This window comes from Phragmites australis, chromosome 5, assembly GCF_958298935.1.
Source record: "Phragmites australis chromosome 5, lpPhrAust1.1, whole genome shotgun sequence".
NCBI lineage: Eukaryota > Viridiplantae > Streptophyta > Magnoliopsida > Poales > Poaceae > Phragmites > Phragmites australis.
Window position 1 is genome coordinate 36,762,628 of NC_084925.1, and position 21,825 is coordinate 36,784,452.

At 47.6% G+C, this 21,825-nt stretch overlaps 4 protein-coding genes across 4 annotated transcripts; 2 read left to right on the forward strand and 2 right to left on the reverse strand.

The window, feature by feature from the left end:
- Nucleotides 1-4,240: 4,240 nt before the first annotated feature.
- Nucleotides 4,241-8,976, forward strand: LOC133919474 (mechanosensitive ion channel protein 6-like). Its single transcript, XM_062363875.1, has 5 exons — nucleotides 4,241-6,594; nucleotides 6,940-7,063; nucleotides 7,159-7,452; nucleotides 7,531-7,733; nucleotides 8,383-8,976. Exons 1-5 carry the CDS (start codon nucleotides 4,598-4,600, stop codon nucleotides 8,663-8,665), a joined length of 2,901 nt encoding a protein of 966 aa, XP_062219859.1. The 5' UTR covers nucleotides 4,241-4,597; the 3' UTR covers nucleotides 8,666-8,976.
- Nucleotides 8,977-10,664: 1,688 nt separating this feature from the next.
- LOC133918031 (uncharacterized) lies at nucleotides 10,665-11,991 on the forward strand. Its single transcript, XM_062361808.1, has 3 exons — nucleotides 10,665-10,879; nucleotides 10,959-11,284; nucleotides 11,348-11,991. The coding sequence occupies exons 1-3, from the start codon at nucleotides 10,665-10,667 to the stop codon at nucleotides 11,989-11,991; spliced, it is 1,185 nt and encodes a 394-aa protein (XP_062217792.1).
- Nucleotides 11,981-14,704, reverse strand: LOC133919477 (uncharacterized). Its single transcript, XM_062363877.1, has 4 exons — nucleotides 14,363-14,704; nucleotides 14,226-14,276; nucleotides 12,965-13,406; nucleotides 11,981-12,886 (listed from the first exon to the last, which is right to left on the reverse strand). Exons 3-4 carry the CDS (start codon nucleotides 13,175-13,177, stop codon nucleotides 12,281-12,283), a joined length of 819 nt encoding a protein of 272 aa, XP_062219861.1. The 5' UTR covers nucleotides 13,178-13,406; nucleotides 14,226-14,276; nucleotides 14,363-14,704; the 3' UTR covers nucleotides 11,981-12,280.
- A 103-nt stretch (nucleotides 14,705-14,807) lies between these two features.
- LOC133919475 (heterodimeric geranylgeranyl pyrophosphate synthase small subunit, chloroplastic-like) lies at nucleotides 14,808-16,241 on the reverse strand. The gene has a single exon (XM_062363876.1). It carries the CDS (start codon nucleotides 16,138-16,140, stop codon nucleotides 15,112-15,114), a length of 1,029 nt encoding a protein of 342 aa, XP_062219860.1. The 5' UTR covers nucleotides 16,141-16,241; the 3' UTR covers nucleotides 14,808-15,111.
- Nucleotides 16,242-21,825: the final 5,584 nt, after the last annotated feature.

The window sequence follows — 21,825 nt, forward strand, 5'->3', positions numbered from 1 at the left end:
CTGCTCGCCCGCGCTATGTGCTTTTGAGGAGAGAATGAGATAATTGAAAAGAGAATGAGAGAATGGGAGACAAAGAAAGGGCACATTTTAATACTAGAATTAATTTGGTAGTTACATGATAGTAGTAAAATATGGATAAGTGAAATATAGAGGGTCAAATTTAAGAGGCTGGTGGAGCGCGAAAAAAATAGGGGGTCAGTTTGGATAAGGAGAATTCCTATATGAAGATATAGGGGGTCAAATATAGGGAACCGGTTGAAGATGCTCTAACAGTAAACGTGCGAGGTGGGGGCGAGGGATGTAGGAAAGAAGAGAAAATTCATTATTTGCTATCGAAAGATAGAAGAATTTCTTACCTGCACATTGAGAGAACTGATTTCCCCTGTATGCCATTGCTTGAATTTTCTGTTCATTACATGCCAATTCCATCAAGGGCCGCTTCTTCAGGCGATTGAAGTACCAACTCCCTCGATATTCGCCCACGGCGAGCCTCTACCTGATTTGTCGCAACTATAGCACCTCCTAGATGTCAAGAGCCCGCCCATCGCGTTAGATTCGTCGTCCTGTAGCTGTCGCGCCACCGCCTCAACCCGTCTCCGGCCTAGTCGAGGCCACCTTCGGCTTCAACACAACATAGGGATGATGTGGAGGTCCTTCCCAGCGGCACGTGTCCACAAAGCCGTCGTCATTGCAAATTACATGAGGTCGCTGCTGTCTTTGTGCCCCCAATCCATAATCGCTACAGGGCGTGCGCCTCCTTGTGCCCCCAGTCCAAGGTGCGCCCACCTTTGAGAGCGTCGTGACCGGGGGCGGAGCTGGCCTTCCCTTTTCTCTCACACCCGTCACCCCTTCCCTTCCACTTCCGCTTCACTCTCTTTCACTTTCTGTACCATGAGTTAGCTGAACGCCGTGCTTGATGCCTTCCATTCTAGCGCCGGATTTGGAGACATCAAGCACGGCGTTCAGCTAACTCATGGTACAGAAAGTGAAAGAGAGTGAAGCGGAAGCGGAAGGGAAGGGGTGACGGGTGTGAGAGAAAAGGGAGCAGAGAGAGGATGACGTGTGGGACCATATTTAAGTGAATGAGAGGGCAAGGGCAAAAATGTCTTTTAAACTCAACTTGGAAGGGACAAAAAAATTCAAGCAGCGACGTGGTACGAAAATTAATTCTATCGATGGTAAGTAAGGAATTTAAATCTCTATTTTTTATTGGTAGATAAGGAATTTCTCAAAGAAAAAATGTTGTGCAAAAGTAGAACATAAAAGATCAACAAAATGAAGAAGATAATTGAGTGATCGTTGGATTTCAATCTAATGGATAAGATTTATCGACTATAAACATACTAGAAACCAGACGAATGAACTATAGCATCTCCCTTTATTTCCTTTCTATTTTTCGGACGAATGCTAGCCACGTTTGAAAAATGCACGGGAGAGGTGTCTGCTCGTATATAGCTTAAATATTCCCTATTTAGGCAAACAGGAGGGATTAGTTTAAGCATCCTTATTTACAATATTTTCTATTCCTAAGTTACCCCTTAGCGCCTCAGTGGTTGATATTTATCTGAGGGGAGGTACCTCAAGTACCTAACAAACATAGTAAGAAGTCTAAATGTATAAGGGACGATAGTACTTAGAACCAAGAGAAAATACCATGGCGCGTGTCCATCCCTGTATCTTAAGAACATGAATCCACCAGAAGCTCTGAATAAGCTGAAAAGTAAGAACAACCAGGACGCTAAAGATCCTCCTTTTGATGTGCTCGTAACCACTTCGTAACTCGTGTTCATCTCTGGTTCAGCCGCACGAAAGCAAAACATCTCCTGACGCTAACTACTCGCAACTACTTAAGCGCGTACGACGCAGCGAAACGACGCCACGACGACCGAGAAGCCAAAACACGACGTCTTTCCAGCTGAAAACGGCAGGTGCGTCATGCATGGGCACGCCCCCATCAAGGGACCGCGAGACACGGGACGACCGCGCGTTCTGGCCCATGAAACTGTTCCGCCGAGCGGAAGCCGTGGCCGAGCCGCCGATCGGGGTGCCGTGTCCGGCCGGTGAGAAATGATGAAACGAGACGGGTGCAAGACAACACCGTCCCCGCCTGTTTAGGTTGGTGTACAAACGAGATTAGTAATTTGAGAGGTGAATAGGTGTTTTAATTTTTTTTAAATTGATGATTTTTTCTATTTAAATCAATTAATGCACTCAAAATTTAAACAAAAGTAAAAATAAAGAGAAATTTAAAAAAAACAAATCGAAACAACACGACTCCACGAATGATATATAAAATATAAGTTCTATTTAAAATCAATTCATATATTTTAACATTCGGAAGATTAAAACTTAAAAAAAATAATTAAATACCGAGCATCGAAACACGTCCCGACCTACAAGGATAGCGTGCTCACCAGTCAGTTGCCGTCCCTTGTCGAATCGTCGAGTGCACAGCTGCCATTCTGCCCACGTTTGAAGGGCCGAAGCGAAGCGTTGCTGGCACCGTTCGTAAAGCAGGGCGCCCGTAGCTGTTAGACTTGCTACGCGCCAAGCAAAGCCGTGTGTGCTTCCTGATTCAACAGGATACAGCCATGCAAGAATGCAAGCAGCGTAGCTCTGCCTCTTGCGTTTTTGCGTATGAACGCGCTTGCCGTTGTCGCTAGATTTCGTCCGTACACGTAGCGCTCTTTACCCCTGGAGTGGAAGGTGATCGAGCATTTCTTTACCTTCATCGTGGACTTAGTAAGAAGAATGGATGCGGTGTCTGAACTGTGCACGTTACTAGTCGTCTAGTTAAGTGTCTGGTCAGAAAGGGAGGACAGGAATGATGCGAGATTGATGAAGGGGTGGACGTCTGTCCTGCATGTAGCACTTCAATCTAATCACGGCACCTACCCCACGAACGATATAAACAGCTCCACTGATCTAGGATATATTTTTTAAAAACGATGGTAGGAGGATTGCTGTGTTTTATTTAAAGAAAGAGAGATGTTTAACACTATCAAGCACTACCAAACCGTAAACAACTGACATAAAAACCTCATGGCACAAAACTAAAACAGGGACCGCAGCGTACTGAAGAGGCCAGCAGGACCTAAGGACATGGTATGACGAGCTACGAAACTACAACAGCAAGCCGAAAACCGAAGAATCTCATCCCCTGTTTGCATGCTTTTATGGACCACCCTGCCTGTTAGCTGGTACTCGTTCTCCCCTGATCAGTTTCAGACGCCAATCGACCACTGTACCCAGATTTCGTCAACCTGCCAGTTTTGCTCGTTTCCTGCCAACCATAACAAGGGCTACTTGCATAGCACTAGCGTACTCCAGTAGTCCAGTCCAAATCCAACTCATGCCGCTTTGTGATCACGAGTCTGTGACAGTGGCCAAGAAGCGGACATGCCAGTGGTGGTGCACACCGGACAGAGTCAGAGGGTCGAGATGGAACCGAAAGCAGAGATCACATGTTGCGCGTGGGTTTCTCCCGACGCGCCACCCGCTTTTCTGTCTTTTCGCCCGGATCCTTAAACATGGCCGGCAAAATCGTCCTAAGATTACCATTTACCACGGCCGTGAGAACGATCACCACGACGGGTCCATGTCGACATTTTCCCACCGGCCGTTGCCGGAGGCACAACAGCACTACCCATAGCATGATCACAACGCCCAGTGCCGGAATGCCTCCGACCAAATGACCGCCACACAATTATCTCCACCGCTGTTCTTTCAAAAATAAATTATCTCCACCGTTAATTTTCTTTGAAGAGATGATCTCCCTCGTTAACGACACTCGCTGATCGTCACTGGGAGTCTGGGACACGCGCTCGCACCATTTACCACGGCCGTGAGAACGATCACCACGACGGGTCCATGTCGACATTTTCCCACCGGCCGTTGCCGGAGGCAGAACAGCACTACCCACAGCATGATCACAACGCCCAGTGCCGGAATGCCTCCGACTAAATGACCGCCACACAATTATCTCCACCGTTATTCTTTCAATTTTTTTTATCTCCACCGTTAATTTTCTTTGAAGAGACGATCTCCCTCGTTAACGACACTCGCTGATCGTCACTGGGACACGCGCTCCCCGTTTCCGCGCCGCCAGTCTCGCGCAAGAAGGCACGCTAGCTCAAAAAATCACGCACCCAAATCTGTGGTCGAATTCTCTAATCGCGCCTCGTACCGAACCCCTGGCTCCTGCCATGCCATGCCACAGCACGGGACGTGGCCACCGAACCCTGTGGCCTGTGCGGTGCGGCGCTGTGGCGCAGGCGCGAGTGCGCGCGCTCCCACGACACACGCTGCGCTGCCTACAACGGACGCGGCCCCGGCGCCCGGCCCGATGCGCGCAGCTCAGGCATAAAGGCAGCCGCTCTTGGAGGCTCGCTGCTGCGCTCCACGTTGTTCCGGAACTTTCCGTCGTCTCCCGAACAGCATCGCCATTCGCCAGCACTGAACCGGCAAGGCAATGCACTATTAATTCGCGAGTGAGTATTACTGCTAGCTAAGTATAGCGAGCGCAGAAACGGGGAGGAGTGTAAGGGCGAGCTAGCTGCCTGTCTATCTTTGGAGATTGTTTGGTTCGCCGGCGGCGATGGACCAGGTGCGGCGCAAGAGTAGCCTGCGGTCGCACGGGTCCGGCAAGTCTTCGTCGCGGCCGGGGTCGGGGACGCTGGACCCGCGGTTCCGCGAGGAGCGGCCCACACTGGCCGACCGCGACGGCGGGGAGCGCCCGGAGGTTGTCGTGAAGATCGATGGGAACGGGAACGGGCACGCCCCGCTCTCCTTCCACGGCGCGGAAGGCGGCGACGGGGGACGGGCGGGGAATGCGAGCTCCAGCACCAACTCGACGGCGAGCACGCCGCGGGCGGCCAGCAGGGCGATGTCGTGCGGGCCCAACTCGCCGCGATCTCCGGCCAAGGTGTGGCGGGAGGGGAGTTACGAGTTCTGGAATAATGAAGGCGGCGGCGACGGGCGCGCCGCCACTGAGGCGTTCAGCTTCAAGAACCGGCCGCCGACGGCACCGTCGTCGTCGTCGCAGGCGTCGTCCCCCTCGCTATCTCCGCAGCCGGCGAACGCCGCGGGGGAAAGAGGCGAGGACCCGCCCACACGGCTCATCGGGAACTTCCTTCGGAAGCAGGCGGCGTCCGGTGCCGAGATGTCGCTCGACCTCGACCTGGAGATGGAGGAGCTCGGGAGGACGGCGCAGCTGCGCGCGCAGCCGTCCTTCTCCAGCTCGCTCGAGCGGGATGCGCGTGTCTCCTTCCACGAATCCCAAAAGCGGCTCTCCACGTCGTCATCTTCCTCCGATTCCGATGCCGGCGACGGCCGCAAGCGCTCCGGCGACGACGGCGAGGTGGTTCGCTGCACGTCCACTTCCACTGCTGCGGGAGCGGGACCATTGCTGCGAGCCAAGACGCGCTCCCGGCTCATGGACCCGCCGCCGCAGTCGCAGCCGGCTCCGGCACCCTCCGTGGCTCCCGTCATCGATGACGAACGGAAGTCGTCTGTCTTGCGGACTCCTACAAAGTCCGGCCAGCTCTTCTCGGGGCTTATGTCCGGCAATAAGTCTGGCCCTATGGGCAAGTCAGGTCCCATGGACGAGGACGAGGACGACCCATTCATGGACGAGGACATCCCCGACGACTTCAAGCGTGGGAAGCTGGACGCTCTGACCATCTTGCAGTGGGTCAGCTTGTTCCTCATCATCGCGGCTTTAGCGTGCAGCCTCAGCATAAAGATCTTGTCCGAGAAGAAGGTGTGGGGTTTGCATCTCTGGAAGTGGGAGCTCCTGGTGTTTGTGCTCATCTGTGGCCGTCTCGTATCCGGATGGGTCATCAGGATTGCCGTGTTCGGTTTCGAACGCAACTTCCTGCTGCGGAAGCGTGTGCTCTACTTTGTGTATGGCGTGCGCAGCGCCGTGCAGAATGCGCTCTGGCTCGGCCTGGTGCTCGCCTCTTGGCACTTCTTGTTCGATAAGAACGTTCAGAAGGAGACAAATACTCCAGTGCTGCCCTATGTGACGAAGATACTATTCTGCTTCCTCGTCGCGACGCTCGTCCGCCTTGTCAAGACGCTGCTGCTCAAGGTGCTGGCCTCGTCCTTCCATGTCTCCACATATTTTGATCGAATTCAGGAGGCATTGTTCAACCAATATGTCATTGAGACACTTTCTGGGCCGCCGCTAGTTGATGAAAGCCATGTGCTTGAGGAGGTTCATGAGCTCCAACGTGCAGGCGCTACTATCCCGAACGAGCTTCGTGGGGCAGTGCCAACCAAGAATGTTTCTGGGCAAAGGAGTATTCGGTTATCAGGGATCATGCCTAAGGGAGAAGGTAGCAAGCAGCTGTCGACGGAGAAAGGAGAAGGGATCTCTATTGAAAAGCTTCATAGGCTCAACCAGAAAAATGTCTCAGCTTGGAACATGAAGAGGTTGATGAGGATTGTTCGGTTTGGGACACTAATGACAATGGATGAGCAGATACAGCAGGCAACAGAGGGGGATGAATCAGCGACACAGATTCGCAGTGAATATGAGGCAAAAATAGCTGCCAAGAAAATCTTTCACAATGTAGCGAAACCTGGCTCCAAGTAAGTATTTCTTCATTATCTTAGTTAGACGTTCTTATCTCTTAATTTGCAGGTTGCATCATTGTCAGTTCTTTTTGTCATGATCATATAAACACTACAGTTTATCTTGGTAATGTAGGATTTTTTGCTCATGATATGATGTGTGATTATTCCTTAGGGATACTACGCTAACTGCCGTGATAGTGCGCTGCAGTTGTTTAATGTTTATTGCAAATAAGAATTGCAGAAATTCAGAAGAATGTTTAACTAAAATGCTCTTGTTTTAGTATTCCTAGTCTTGTAGTTCAAAGCGTAATAGCAACTTGCTGATTCAAAATTTTCATCTTGAACTTGCAAATAATGCAGGTACATATACTTGTCAGATTTGATGCGATTCATGAGGCAGGAAGAAGCCATCAAAGCAATGGATCTTTTTGAAGGAGCACAGGAGAACAACAGGGTCAGCAAGAGGTCTCTCAAGAATTGGGTGGTAATGATCTTGTCACCACACTTAATGTGCAAAGTGGAGTTATAATGAGTTCTGAAGATGACTGTCCTAACATTGTCACATGGATTCTTCTGTAGGTGAATGCATTTAGAGAGCGCAAAGCTCTTGCCTTAACACTTAACGATACAAAAACGGCAGTGAACAAGCTCAACCAGATGGCTAATGTTATCGTTGGGATCATTGTGTTTGCTCTCTGTCTTCTTATTCTGGGCATAGCAACAACACATTTGTTTGTCTTCCTCAGTTCACAGCTTCTTGTGGCAGTTTTCGTGTTTGGGAATACTCTTAAGACAGTTTTTGAGGCAATTGTGTTCTTGTTTGTGATGCATCCTTTTGATGTTGGGGATCGTTGTGAAATTGAAGGTGTTCAGGTAGTTAATCTTCTTGCTCTTTGTCCACCGAATGTTTTCTCACACTCATTGACAGAAGTTTCACTGCCTTGATTTCAGGTGGTTGTTGAGGAAATGAATATCATGACAACAGTGTTTCTCCGATATGATAACCTGAAGATCTATTATCCAAACAGTGTACTTGCCACCAAACCAATTATGAATTACTACAGAAGTCCTGATATGGGAGAAGGGATTGACTTTTCCATTCATGTTGCTACACCAGTGGAGAAACTGGCCCTCATGAAGGAACGAATACTACGGTATGTATCGTCGTCAGTTGTTTTGATCAAATCAGACTTATTAAACACTTCAGCTATGAGGGCATTGACAAAAATGTAAAATGTCATCTTGGGTATATCCTTCTATCTCTAGTGGAGTATTGAATTTAAAGTTTTATGCTTGATGAGAGAACATGTGTCACCACAAATTGGGAGAGCAAGGCAGCCTGGATCCTCACTCGCGAGGGAGACATAAAATGTGGCCAAATCCGATTATCTATATAGAAGGAATACAGTAAGGTGCTGCAAAGACTTAGTTGAGGCACTGCGCTGCCTGTGTGACTGCAAGTGAGACTGGGAGAAGTTCGCAGAATTGCACATGCGGACATGTGGTGCGCTAGTGTGTGATGGTAGGTGGAAAGGATTTTAGTCGACAATAGAGAGGACTGGCCGAGCTGAGGTGACTTTAGTGGAAAACTTTTCGAAACAAACATGTCTTAGAAAATCTACTGTAGAGCCCACAGATAAATGAGTTGATCATAGAAATGAAGCCTGAATTTGAACGTGGAGTCTGTAAATCAATAGCAAATTTGCTGCTACTGATTTATAGAATTTCATTAGCCGCTTGAGTTTAATTTGCCGCTGATTTTACTACATTGACCTAATTAATGGTTTCACTTGTAAACTGCAGTTACATCGACAACAAGAAGGAACATTGGTACCCAGGAGCGATGGTTGTCCTCCGAGATGTTGACGACACCAATAAGCTGAAAGTGTCAATATGGCTCCGGCACACTCTCAATTTTCAAGACATGGGGATGAGGTTCGTGAGGAGGGAGCTGGTGCTCCAGGAGATGATCAAAGTCCTGAAGGACCTTGACATTGAGTACCGGATGCTGCCGCTCGATGTGAATGTGCGGAATGCGCCTCCTATCCAGTCCACAAGGATGCCTACAACATGGAGTTATTCTTGAAGCTGTAACAAAGACGAGACCGTTGAGCTATGAGATTGCAGATGTGAAGTGTTACCTTCCATGGAGTGGTTTGAGGAGCTACAAGATCTTGGCGGCAGCTAGCGAAGTACCAAGTGGTCTGAGCTGCAAGGGTTTGGTAACAACTAGAGAATATAGCGGATGTAGCGGCAGCTAGCGAAGTAGCAAGTGGTTTGATTGCAGATTAGCAAGTAGCGGGAGCTGTTAGTGGGCTTGCAGCCGTCACTTGTGCACCCTGTAATTACTGTATTCTGTTGCGTGATGATAGATAGATTGGTACATCTGATGGAAAACGGTGGGATGGCAAATGTGGCATGGCATTGTGTAGGCAGACTTGTAATTGCGTGTGCCGATCCGTTCGTGGAACCGACGCTGCTCTGCCCAAATCTGACGAAGAACGGACGGCCGCTGGTCCGCGCGCACGGAGGACAGCTGCTTTGCCCGTCTTCCCGAGGGTATGGCAGGTGGCTGCGGCACTGATCCTGGATGGAGCGTGCCGTGCGCCGTGCACCGCATCTGATTCCATGGCTCTGATCCCGTCCGCCGCGAAGAGCTAGTTGTTCCGGCGCAAGTGCGCGGCCACCTGCGTCCAAATCGTGGGCGCTGCATGGGGAAGGCTCGGCCCCGCGCGCGGTGTTGCCTGCTGCTGGTGCCTACGAGGCTATGGAGCACCGGACACCACCTGATTCCCAGTTGCCGTCACCATCCCGCAGATGCTCGCGCCGGCCAGGTGCCAAGGCAGAGTGGATGGAACATGATGCTGGCGCCGTCAGTAGCCATGGGGTTTTGGGTGCTCCAGGGACGGTGCAGTGATGGCGATGTATTGCTCTGCCTGCTATAGGAGTCGCGCAGTTGTGAGAAATGTGGGCGCCGGACTGCGGTATCTGAAGTTCCGAACTTCTGTTCTTCAAAATCAACTTCAGAAAATTACGTTGGGGAATTGAACCTTTCATTTCTCATTCTAGAACTCTAAATCTTACCAAAATTGCAGGTGTTTCATCTCAGACCTTGATCAATCTCCACCATCATGGTGAATCCTTCCAAACTTAAGCATACCACCCGAATTCAGAAAGAATTGAATGTACTACACTACTGAGGAGTGTGTGTTTAGTTCGGGTGATATCTTTAGATAGGATATGGTAATCTAGTTTTTGAAGGTGGTTCGTTCAAAAGCAGGTATGTACTTAATGACCAACTTTAAAGAATATTCTTTTAAATGTTGGATGAGACTATCTGTGAAAAAGTATTGGATGGAGTTATTCATGTTTTGCATAAGCTTTGTTCATATGTGATCTATTCTAGTTAGTTAGAGTAAATATTTTTTTAGCATATTTTAAATGATATTATCTTATAAACCGTTTATATTTTTTATAAAAAAACTAAATATATGACAAGTAGGTAATATAAAATTTTATCTAATACTATCCGTCTAACCAAACAAGAAATTAAATGATCCTATCCATACTATCAAACAAGAAATTGAATTACCTCATCCAACAAAATATAAATAATCATATCTTATTTAATCTCATCCTCCAACCAAACATAACCTAAGGGCAACTCCAACAGACTCTTAAAAAATCACTCCCAAAAACCTACTATAGTGAACCTTCCTAAAAAGATTCTTTCCCAATATCACTACACTCTCCAACAGACTCCCAATATCTAACTATCTATATCCCAACGGCTATATTTTTAAACGGATACAATTCAAACCGTGATATTTTCAACAAATATTTTTAAACATATAAATTATGAACGGTTATTTTTAAATGGAAATTTTTCGAACGAATGTTCCCAACGGCTATATTTGGAACGGTCGTGTTCCAACGGCTATGTTTCCAACTGTCATATATCCAACGGCTATATTTCTCTGAGCCTATATATGTACTCTCCCTGGTGGTTCTTCTATTGCACACCACTGCCCCCTTCAGCCTCCCACATCATAATGAGTCGTCGTAGCCTTCTCATGAAACAGGTCATGGATTCGTCGTCGTCCGATGACGATGGTGAATTCATTGTTGCTGCAGCCAACCTAGCACGCAAGCAATATCAAGTTGTCAATGCGCCACGGCCTGGTGGTTCGGTCCCTGGTCATCAAATCATCAATCGCGACAGACAAGAAGGGCATTGGAGGCTATTCCGAGACTATTTCTCGGACGATTCTACCTACGGCCCGACGTTCTTTAGGCGCAGGTTTGTAAATGAAGCAATATCTTTAGAGTTTTCTGTTGATGTTGATCGTACCTACGGCTTATTCTTCATCTCCAAACAGGTTTAGAATGAGGCGATCTCTCTTTTTGCGCATAATGCATGCTGTAGAGCATCATGATGACTATTTTGTCCAAAGGAGAAATGCAGCTGGACAACTTGGGTTAAGTGCTTTACAGAAGATTGCTGCAGCATTCATAATGCTATCTTATGGAGTTCCGGCGGATGCTATTGATGCCCAGGTTCGTATTGCAGAAAGTACCATTATAGAGAGTCTGAGAAGGTTTGTCAAAGCTGTTATTGATGTATTTGGGGATGAGTATTTGAGAGCACCAAATGAGAATGATACTGCTAGACTACTTGCAATAGGGGAGGAAAGAGGTTTTCCGGGTATGCTAGGGTGCATAGATTGCATGCATTGGAAGTGGAAGAATTGCCCCACGGCATGGCAAGGTATGTATACCGGCCATGTGCGTGAGCCCACAATCATTCTAGAAGCCGTTGCTTCAAAAGATCTATGGATTTGGCATGCTTTTTTTGGTTTACCTGGATCTCACAATGATATCAATGTGCTTCAACGTTCCCCACTCTTTGCGAAGTTAGCAGAAGGGCAAGCTCCAAAGGTGAACTACACCATTAATGGTCACAATTATACAATGGGATATTATCTTGCTGACGGTATCCCTCCATGGGCCACCTTTGTGAAGACCATTCAGAAGCCACAAGGCAATAAGAGAAAATATTTTGCCAAAGCACAAGAAGCAGTTAGGAAGGATGTGGAAAGAGCTTTTGGAGTTCTGCAATCTCGTTTCGCCATTGTACGTGGTCCTGCTCGTTTTTGGGACCAGGATATACTTGGCCAAATAATGACCGCTTGTGTTATCATGCACAACATGATCATTGAAGATGAGCGAGGTGAAACACAAGACTTACAATTTGATGGCTTAGGAGAAACTGTGACACCATCCCATAAACGCACACCAGAACTACATGAGTTCATTCAAACTTATCATGACATCACAGACAAGGAAACTCACTCTCAGCTTCAAGCAGATCTAATCGAGCACCTCTGGCAACGTCATGGAGATCAGTACTAATAATGTTTGAGTCCTAGTCTTCGTTATGTATACATGTACTCTTGTATTCGGTTTGCATGTAGTCTTGTGTTCGGTATGCATGTAGTCTTGTGTTCGGTATGCATGTAATCTTGTATTCGGTGTGCAACTATGATTTCAAACATCACAATGTTTCTAAACTTCCCATTGGTTCAAAGTTCCCAACATAGGTTCACACACAACATAGTAGTTCAAACATCCCAAATATTACACACGATGAAATGGTTGAACCAACAGGAACATAAAACACAACATAGGGGTCCATACAATATCAACCTGAGCCACTGCATCGGCGAGTCATGATCTCATTCTGCAAACTCCTGTAGTACCGTTGTTGTGTCTCGGACATACCAGTAATGTCAATAGCCATAATTCTCTCTTCTTCTACCATCCTCTTCAATTCTACCTCTTGCTTCTTTACCTCAAGTTGTTCTTTCTCGGTTGCAACCCTCACTTGCTCTAGTGCTAATCTCTCTTGTTCAAGTGCAAATGCTTGTTTGTATCTCTCCTCTTTCTTAAGCTCTTTCTCCTCATCCATCTCTTTCTTCTTTGCCCACAGATTATCCATTGCATCCATGAACACAGCATCTCCACCTCGGCGTAATTTTTCTTTCTCTTTTTTCCTCCCCAATGGTCGTGTTGACACCTCATATTCTGGAGTTGTCGCTCCACTATCATCTGGGGTACTTGGACTAGATGTACCCGGACTTGAATTGAGGGTGGTCTTCTGTTTCTTTTGAGAAGATTTCTGAGATGAGACTTGAGCCGACCTAGCAACCCACTTTGGTTGGGTTCTTAGGAGGTTCCAGCAATGCATGTACATGAATGACTTATTGTTCTTATCTTCGGACTTGAAGAGAGTACATGCTTGCAAAATCTGTCCAAGAAAACATATCACATTAAACTAACATAAAGTAATTGAGGCATGTATCAAATTAAGGACATTTATTCTAACCTTATCTTCAATTGTAACCCCGCTTTGCCTTCGCCCCTCAATCCGGGAAAGACAGCCAACAAACTTGTTTACATTTTCTTGAATATGAGACCAACGATGCATTAGGGAACTTTGAGTGCGATCCGAATTGAAGTCTTTGTTGGAGTGGAAGTAGTCATGAATTCGCTTCCAATATGTAGACCGTGATTGGTCGTTGCCTTGAACAGCATCCATACTAATATTCAGCTATGCCGACACCAATAATTCATCTTCCTTTTCGCTAAAATTCTTCGACCTTTTCTGGTTTGGTCTCACAGTGGGAGTCAATTCTTCAACTGCTGGTAGCTGCTCCTCGGGGGGGCTAACCAATTCATTGTCTTCATCCCAATCTAGTGAATGGTTGTCACTAGACAACAAATTAACATAGAACCCATCCATATTAGAGGCCACCACACCCTGGCTGCTGCACCATAGAAAAGTAGTTGGCTGAGAATGTTTTTCATGACAATAGAAGTATATTAAAAACTGTAGGGTAATATGTGCTGTAACTAAAGTGCATACACCCCCTAGAAAAAACTTAATGCATACATCATGCAATGCTCTATAATTAGCCATGCAATTAGTTAGCGGCGAACAAATATACATGGCGGACAGCACAACTAGCTGCCTTGTGCGACTTCTAAGTCAAAAGTTTCAGCATGTATATTAGCATGGTTCGGTTCAAATAAAAGGGAGAGTTTAAAAGATCTTTTCAGACAATTCTTGGGCTTGCTGCCTTGTGCATTGAATGGTATCATCAGTATGATCATCACTTGCATATGCAGTCCTAGTCAGGCTATCCAAAGCCTTCAATATAAGGTTGACAACCTTTGGAGCATCGGGGTGGTCCAGGTCAATCACTTTCAGTAAACCAGAAAGAGATTGCACTATTCTGCCATCTATCATAGGTTTGGCAATATCAGGTGAGCAACCAAGAACAAGCAAGTTGCTCTGACTATTTCTAGACAATATTGAATTTACCAGCTCAGAGAAAGCTAAAACTTTTTTATCAGGTATCAATGATTCTTTGGAGGTACTGCTTGCTGAATCAATGAAATAGCAAAAATGCCTTTACAATTTCAGAAATAACCCTTCTACGACCTTCAACAGATTTGCAACATCGCTACCAAGAACCAAGAGACTCTCTCAGATAACTTCCCCAACCAATCATCTGATCTATCGGCAGTTTTGCTAGAAGGAATGGATGCTAAAATGTTCAAAACAATAACTGTCTAAAAATTACCTGACTGTGAAATCACATGAATCCTTCAACTTCAAGAGGCCACAAATTCACCTGCAAGCGGAGATAAATGCGTTGAAATCATACGAGAACTCAAAAGCAACTAAATGATCTTTCTTTATTCTTTATTGCAGAATCACCTGGCGTCGTTGTGCATTGGAGAGCTCCGTTTCTTGGCCTGCTACGTCCGCTCGCCGAGGTACGCTGGCCGGAACGGAAAAATGCTCAGCTCTGCACCCTGCCGCCGGATTTGCCGCGCCCTGCAGCCGGATTTGCCGCGTCCTGCTGCCGGATTTGCCGCGCCCCCACGGCCTGGCCGCTAGCCGAAGCTGCCGCCCCACCGGCGAGCGCGCGAAGGAGGCGCGCACACCGCTGCCGAGCGCGGGATTGACGATTTCGTCGATTGGGAGTGCGATTGGGGATAGCTACAACTTGCGAGCCGGCCGGTGTTTTTTGGGCTTTGCTAATTTTTGGGAAGCAGTTTGGGTGTCTGTTGGAGCCGTATTTTAGAGGATGTTCCCAACGTATAGCTATTGGGATCGTTTTTGGGCACCCGTTGGAGTTGCTCTAAATTGAGCAGTTGGATGACCTTGGAAGTGTGGCTCAGTATTTATCGAAGGTCTTGCATTTATTATCCCATCCTATATTACTGTATCAACTTACTCCAAAACTTCTATCGAAACATCAACCACAAGTTTGACGTTCTAAACATCTATAGCAGGGGTGACAGTTCTACATACGAATCTCTCGCCAAATTACGAAATCGAGGTTCTAAACATCTATAGCGGGGATTAGAATTTTGACGAATGAAGCTCTCACCGAATTTCAGAACCATATACATGTCACTAGCTCCAATGTTCAGTGACTACCGAGATCATCCAGTCTTCAGTTACGGCGTTGCCGCTGCATCCTGGAGCTCAAACCCTCTGTCCACCGCGTAGTCCACGAAGCTGTACAAGGGGAGCACCCGATCGCCGTACTTGTCCGCGAACCTGTCGGCCTCCATCTTGGCCTGCCCCTTGAGCTCCTCCACGATGCCAAGCGCGCGGTCCATGCCCAGCGCGCGCAGTACGCTGGCGTTGCTCCTCATCTTGCCGTTCCCGGAAGCGTTCCGGACGTCGTCGGCGAGCTCGTAGAGGACGCCGATGGTGCGGCCGTAGCGCCGGAGAGCGGCCTCCTCGTTGGCCCCGGCCCCGCCGAGCATGGCGCCGCAGGCGGCGGAGCACTCGGCCATCTCGCCGAACTTCTTGGTCAGGACCTGCATGACCTCGGCCTCGCCGAGGGCGGCGGCGGCGGTCAGATCGAGGAACTGGCCGGCGGCCATGCCGGTGGATCCGACGGCGCGCGCGAGCTCCGCGAGGACGCGGAGGAGGACGGCGTGGGGGACCGGGTTGGGGGACGGGGTGTAGGAGATTACGTGGGTGTAGGCGAGGGGGAAGAGCGCGTCGCCGGCGAGGACGGCCATATCGGTGCCGTAGGCGGCGTGCGTGGACGGGCGTCCCCGTCGCGTGGGCGCGGCGTCGAAGCAGGGCAGGTCGTCGTGCACGAGCGATGCCGCGTGGAGCATCTCAAGAGCGGCGGCAGCCGGGAGCGCGGCCGCGCGCGGCGCGCCGAGGAGCTCGCAGGCGGCGACGCAGAGCACCGGGGGCGCACGCTTGGCGGCGCCCTCCTTGCCGGCGCCCGGGAGGACGGCGTGGCGCATGGCGGAGTGGATGCTCTCTGGCGGGCGCATGGGCATCGCGGCGTCGAGCTCGGACTCCACCTCGGCGATCAGGGAGGTCCAGTAGCGGCGCAGGTCGAAGGAAGAAGACGCAGAGGGCGCGGAGGAGGCTTGGACGGGGAGCAAGCGGTAGGATTTGGAGCCGTTGGAGGGGAGCTTCGGGAGGGGGAGGGAAAGGAAGAGGGAGGAGAGAGCCATGGCGATGGAGGATTTGGGAGGATTAGGACTCGGATGTGATTCCGCGGACTTTGGGTGCCTGGTGATGCCGATGCCATTATTGGCACTTTGCTCGGGGAAAAAAATTCTAATCCAAAGGCCAAAGGGTTTATAAGATCCACTTAGGGTTTGTTTGGGTGTCTTAAACCCCGTCGGAATTCTAGCCCATTCCTTAGGTACAAACTAGCCTATGAATCCACTGCCACTTGAAATCCCGGCAGCAATTTGGGTACCAAAAAAAAAAAAAACTAAGGGCCATTCCACTTTCAAACCCGTCATTCTACAGGGATAAAAAAAAAAGCGTCTACGGAGGTGTGAAATTTTCTCGTTGTGACTCGTGCCTCTCACGGTCTCACTCCTTGACTCCCTCCTAATATTTCATCTGTGCTGCCGATTTGCTCATCGCCCCAATCTCCACAGGCATTGGCACTCCGGTGACTTCGCCGTCGCTTGTCTCGATGCCGCTGCCATTCCACGCCGCCCTCGCCCTTCGCCTCCGCATGTACCTTCACCATTGTTTCCTCCCTGCTGCAACCTTCCTCCGCGCGCCGCCCCTCCCCTCCCCTCCACTCTGCACCCCTTTCTGCCATTGCTGTTGTGCTCCGCTTCCTCCCGTCACCACTCCTTACATCCGCAGGTCTGCTGCCGCGCCCTGGGAAGGTGCTGACCAACTGGGCGCAGCTGCACTGGTGGCGGCAGCCTGGCTTCTCCCTGATCCAAAAATTCCGCCACTTACACATGGTCTAAGGCAGCGCCAGATCTAAGCATGAGGAGAAACAGTTCAATTTTTTATTTTGCTTTGAGAATCAAATGTAATTTTTTGCGTTCTGTTCTCTACCGTACATTGAGGTTCATGCTTCTAATGTTAATGATTGATTAGTGCTCAGATTAACAGATTGGATGTATTTGCTAGTACTAGCTTCAACGTTTGGATTTGGATTTGATGACGGTTTGTGTAGAGTTCATGAGAATTCAGAAAGTTTTTTTTTGCTGGTCGGGGATTGTCCCTTTGTCATCCAAAGGACGACATGGAATATCCCTGTGGTTTCGTGGAGACGTCATGTACACATAAAAGTTTCCCTTCGGGCTTTAATTTCCCTGGTTTTTTTCTCTCTGAGATCCAAACAAGCCCTTAATGTTTTTTTCGAGGGAAACGAGCTCTGAGAATGACGACATACAATCAATACTTAGAAGATGAGTAACCTGAAATACCAGCTACCAAACCACCAAGCTGCTTGTTCTTTTAGCATATTTCGTCAACTCATGAGCTATAATATTCTGATCTCTCGTTCCCTTGACTACCTTCACCTGCCCTACACCTTCCATCATCTCCTTACAATCCTGGACCACCCCTGTCTAGGCTGATCTGCTGAGTTTTGGCTCCATTAGGGCCATCACACAAAAGCTGGAGTCAGTCTCCACCACAACAGGTCCACTGAACCAATTCCGAAACATTGACAGGCCTTTTTTACACGCTTCTATCTTTGAATATTCTGCTGAGGGGAAATTAAACAGCAGGCCCCACCCGGATAGCAAGACTTCACCATCTGTATTTCTAACAACGAAGCCAACACTCGCCACTCCAGTGCCTGATATGAAACTTCCATCGACATTCACTTTCGAACAACCTAAACCCGGTAGCCTCCACTTAATCTTGTCCTTCAAACCTACATTGCCTCCCTGACGGACATCCTTGCAAGCTCCAGAGAAAGCCTCCATCGCTGATTTTCCCTTTAGAGCAGTGCTCACCGATTGTCAGATTTGGAACAAGGTTCGGTAAAGTGCCAACAGAACTCTCAGTGATCCCTCTACTGAAAAGCGTGAATTACCATGTGTGATGGCATTCCTATCATTTCAATTCTTCCACAACAGAATAACAAGATGTTCCCTCTCACTTCTATGAAGCTTATCAAGTAAAAGCAAGAACCATTCTGGTCCCGTATACTGAAGTATTGAGGCATTAGGGACATACCACTCCTTCCTCACAGCTTCAATCAGGGTCCAAGAATGCTTGCAACCAATTACTACATGAAAACCATCCTCCGCCCCACTTCCATAGACCTCACAAGTATCTAATTGCACTATGTGTCTGTTCTGCTTGTTCACATTTGTGGGTAAAGCCTCCTTTGTTAATCTTCGGGCAACCATTTTCATTTTGGGGGGGGGGGGGGGGGGCACATCCATATCCTAGATATTTTTTCCATAAAACTCTTATGTCCGACCTTTCACTGCATGTAGCTTGATGTCCAGCTTGTTGCAAGTTATATGCCAACTTGTAGGCACTTCTTGCTGAGAAAATGCCCGACTTTTCAGGGTGTCAAGCCTGAATATCTTCGCTGCCACGACCAGACAATCTTATCTTCATAATTTCATCAACATCTATTGGCGACAAATTTTCTCGCAGGAGGTCAAGTTTCCATTCTCTATTCTGTGAGATTAAGTCCGCCACCCATCTGACTCGCGATCTCCTCCTTCTGGTGATTGGCTTCAGAGACATACCTTGTGGAATCCAGTTATCTCCCCAAATCCGTATGGATCGTCCATCTCCAATGCGCCAAATGGTTCCCTTTTTTAGTAGCTCCAGTCTATACATGATCGCTCTCTAAGTTGGGGATATATTTTAAGAGAAAGTAGTATCAACAAGGTTTCCCTGCGGATAGTACCTTGTTTTCAGTAAACGTGCAGCAAGGTTGTCAGGATAAAAGACAAGCCTCCAAGCTTGTCTGGCCAACAAAGCTTGGTTAAACAGATGCAAATCTTGAAAACTCATACCCCCCATACACTTAGGCATAATCATATGTTCACAAGAGACCCATTGAGTTTTGCATCTTCCATTATTTGCTCCCCACTAATATTTTCGAATAAGCTTCATATAATCATCACACAAAGAGACCAGTAACTTGAAAACACCCATACTCTATGTAGGCAGAGCTTGGGCTATAGACTTAATTTGCACTTCCTTAGCAGCCTGAGATAGGTTTTTTGTCACTCCAATCAGCTTGTGTCTTCCCAAAACGACCACTTATCGATTGGAACTGGTCACGCTTCATTCTCCCCTCCGGAGTTGGAAGCCCAAGATACTTCGACTCAAAAGCTTCCTGATGCACCTGTAGCACGCCGCGGACCTCCGTCCTAGCATCTAGGGGACAACAGACTCCAAACATAATCGAACACTTTGACGGGTTGATTAGCTGACCTTTGCTGCAAGCATAATCAGAGAGAACCTCCCTGATTATGTTTTCTTGACTGACCTCTCCTTTGAAGAATAGCAGGCTATCATCCGCAAAATGTAAGTGGGTGATTGTTGGTGCTCTCCGGCAAATGCTAAGAGCTTGCAGATCACCTTGTCGAACCCTCCTGTTAAGCAAAGTTGAGAGCCCATCTGCTACTAACAGAAAGAGATAAGGTGATAAAGGGTCTCCTTGATGTAATCCTCGATTTGGTTTAAACTTCTAATGTGGTATTCCATTGAAATTAACCGAAAAGGATACAATAGTCACACATTGCATGATCCAATTTGTCCATTGTTCGTAGAAGCCCATCTTGATCATAGCTCCATGTAAATATGCCCAATCCACTCGATCATATGCTTTGGAGAAATCAAGTTTGTAAGCACAAATTTTTTGAACATTTAAATTCCCTGTTTGGATTGCATGGATACATTCGAAAGCAATTAAGGCATTGTCTGTGATCATTCTTCCTGGTACAAAGGAACTCTGAGCAGGAGATATAATTTGTTCCAGCAAGGGTCTCAAGCGATTCACCAGACACTTTGATACAACTTTGTATATAACATTACACAGACTTATCGACCTAAAGTCTTTCAACTCCTTCGGCTCATTTTTCTTTGGAATAAGGACAATTAGAGTTTCATTGACCCCATACGGCATACTTCTTGATCAAAAAAAATCACTGGACTGCCTTCACAATATCCTCTTTCATCACATCCCAATTCGTCTGGAAGAACCAGCCAGGGAACCCATCAGGACCCGACGTCTTCAATGGACCAATCTGGAAAAGTGCGTCTGAAATTTCCTCCATCGAAACTGGCCTACACAGATTTATATTCGTTTCCTCCATTACAACACAGTCTAGTGATCCCAATAGGGTGCTTGGGTCTAGGCTAGTATCTCGCTTATATAAGTATCCAAAGAAATCAGTTGCTAATTGAGCCAATTCTTTGGCATCGGTACACCATTTCCCATCTATTTTCCTCAGCCGTCTTATCTTATTCTTGCGGGCTCTCCACACTGCTTTCAAATGGAAGAATTTGGTATTGCGATCGCCTTCTTTAAGCCAATTGATGCGAGAGCGTTGCAACCACATCATCTCCTCTTGGTACAGAATTTCATCCATTCTATCCATTACACGTCTCATCTCTTGTTTATTTTCCACCCCTTGTTGCAATTGCAAAGCTTCTAACTCCTCTCTTAACCTGTCAATCTCTTTTTTAACTGACCCAAAATGCAAGAAGCTCTAGTTTTTTAGAATTTGCATTACCTGCTCCAGCGCCTTCGATATATGACCAAAATCCCCTCTTCCCGAAACATTGAGCCATGCTTCCTTTATTACCTCCGGTAGACATGCTTCTCCTTCCCACATGATCTCATATCTCATTGGTTTACCATTTGGGGGGAGGGGGACCAATGGACCAATTCTCCTTTTGGCAACGTAAAAGAATCGGGCAATGGTATGATCTAGGGGAAACCAGGTGGTGGAGACTTGCATCGCCAAAGAGATCCCTCCAACCCGGGTCATCCACTGCTCTATCTAGTCGGACTCTCATATTCTTCCTGCCTCATTGTCAGTTATCATACGTGTATGGAACACCATGAAAGCCCAAGTCTGAGAGATCACAACAGCTTAGCACATCGTGAAACGCTTGCATTTGTCTTTCCGGTCTAGCCGACACAGAGAGATGCTCATAGTTCCACATGCATTCATTAAAATCTCCCATAACTAGCCATGGCAAAGGAGACACACTCTTTAAACGTTGTAAAAGCTCCCACATATATTTCCTATCTTCCACCCGTGGTTCTCCATAAACAAAAGTAAGGCGCCACTTTGGCACATTTGCATCCTCTTGGATCTCCATATCCATAACTCTATTTGTACATAAACGAATTTAAACATGGACTGACTCATGCCAAAAAAACTGCCAAACCACCACTAAGCCCAACACTATCTACTGCCACATAATTCTTCAAACCAAGCCTCCACCGTAAGTAATCTATTTTGACACTATGCTGACGTGTCTCACATAGGAACATGATCTTGGGGTTGTGTTTTTGCACTAAGGCAGAGAGGTTGCGAGCTGTCCGAGAGTTCCCCACCCCTCGATAGTTCCAAGCTAAAGTATTCATTGCTCCTAGTGGGGCTCGTCATGAGCGCCCAATAGGTTTTTAGCACCATCTTGATCCACAGTCGGCACCTTCATCTTCTTTGTCGGTAACCCAACCATGTGATCTAGCTGTTCCTCCTTTATCAAGCCCATCTGAGATGTCAAAGGTTGCCCAGAGCCTTTGTCTAGATCGTCCAGAGTGCAGTTACTAGCACCAGCAGGTTCATCCATCAGACCGTCTATCCCTAAGTCCTTTATAGATTCCTCAAAGCTCACCTTCAAGAACTTCTTCCCTTTCTTTGTCTTTTCAAACTCACAACCAGCAG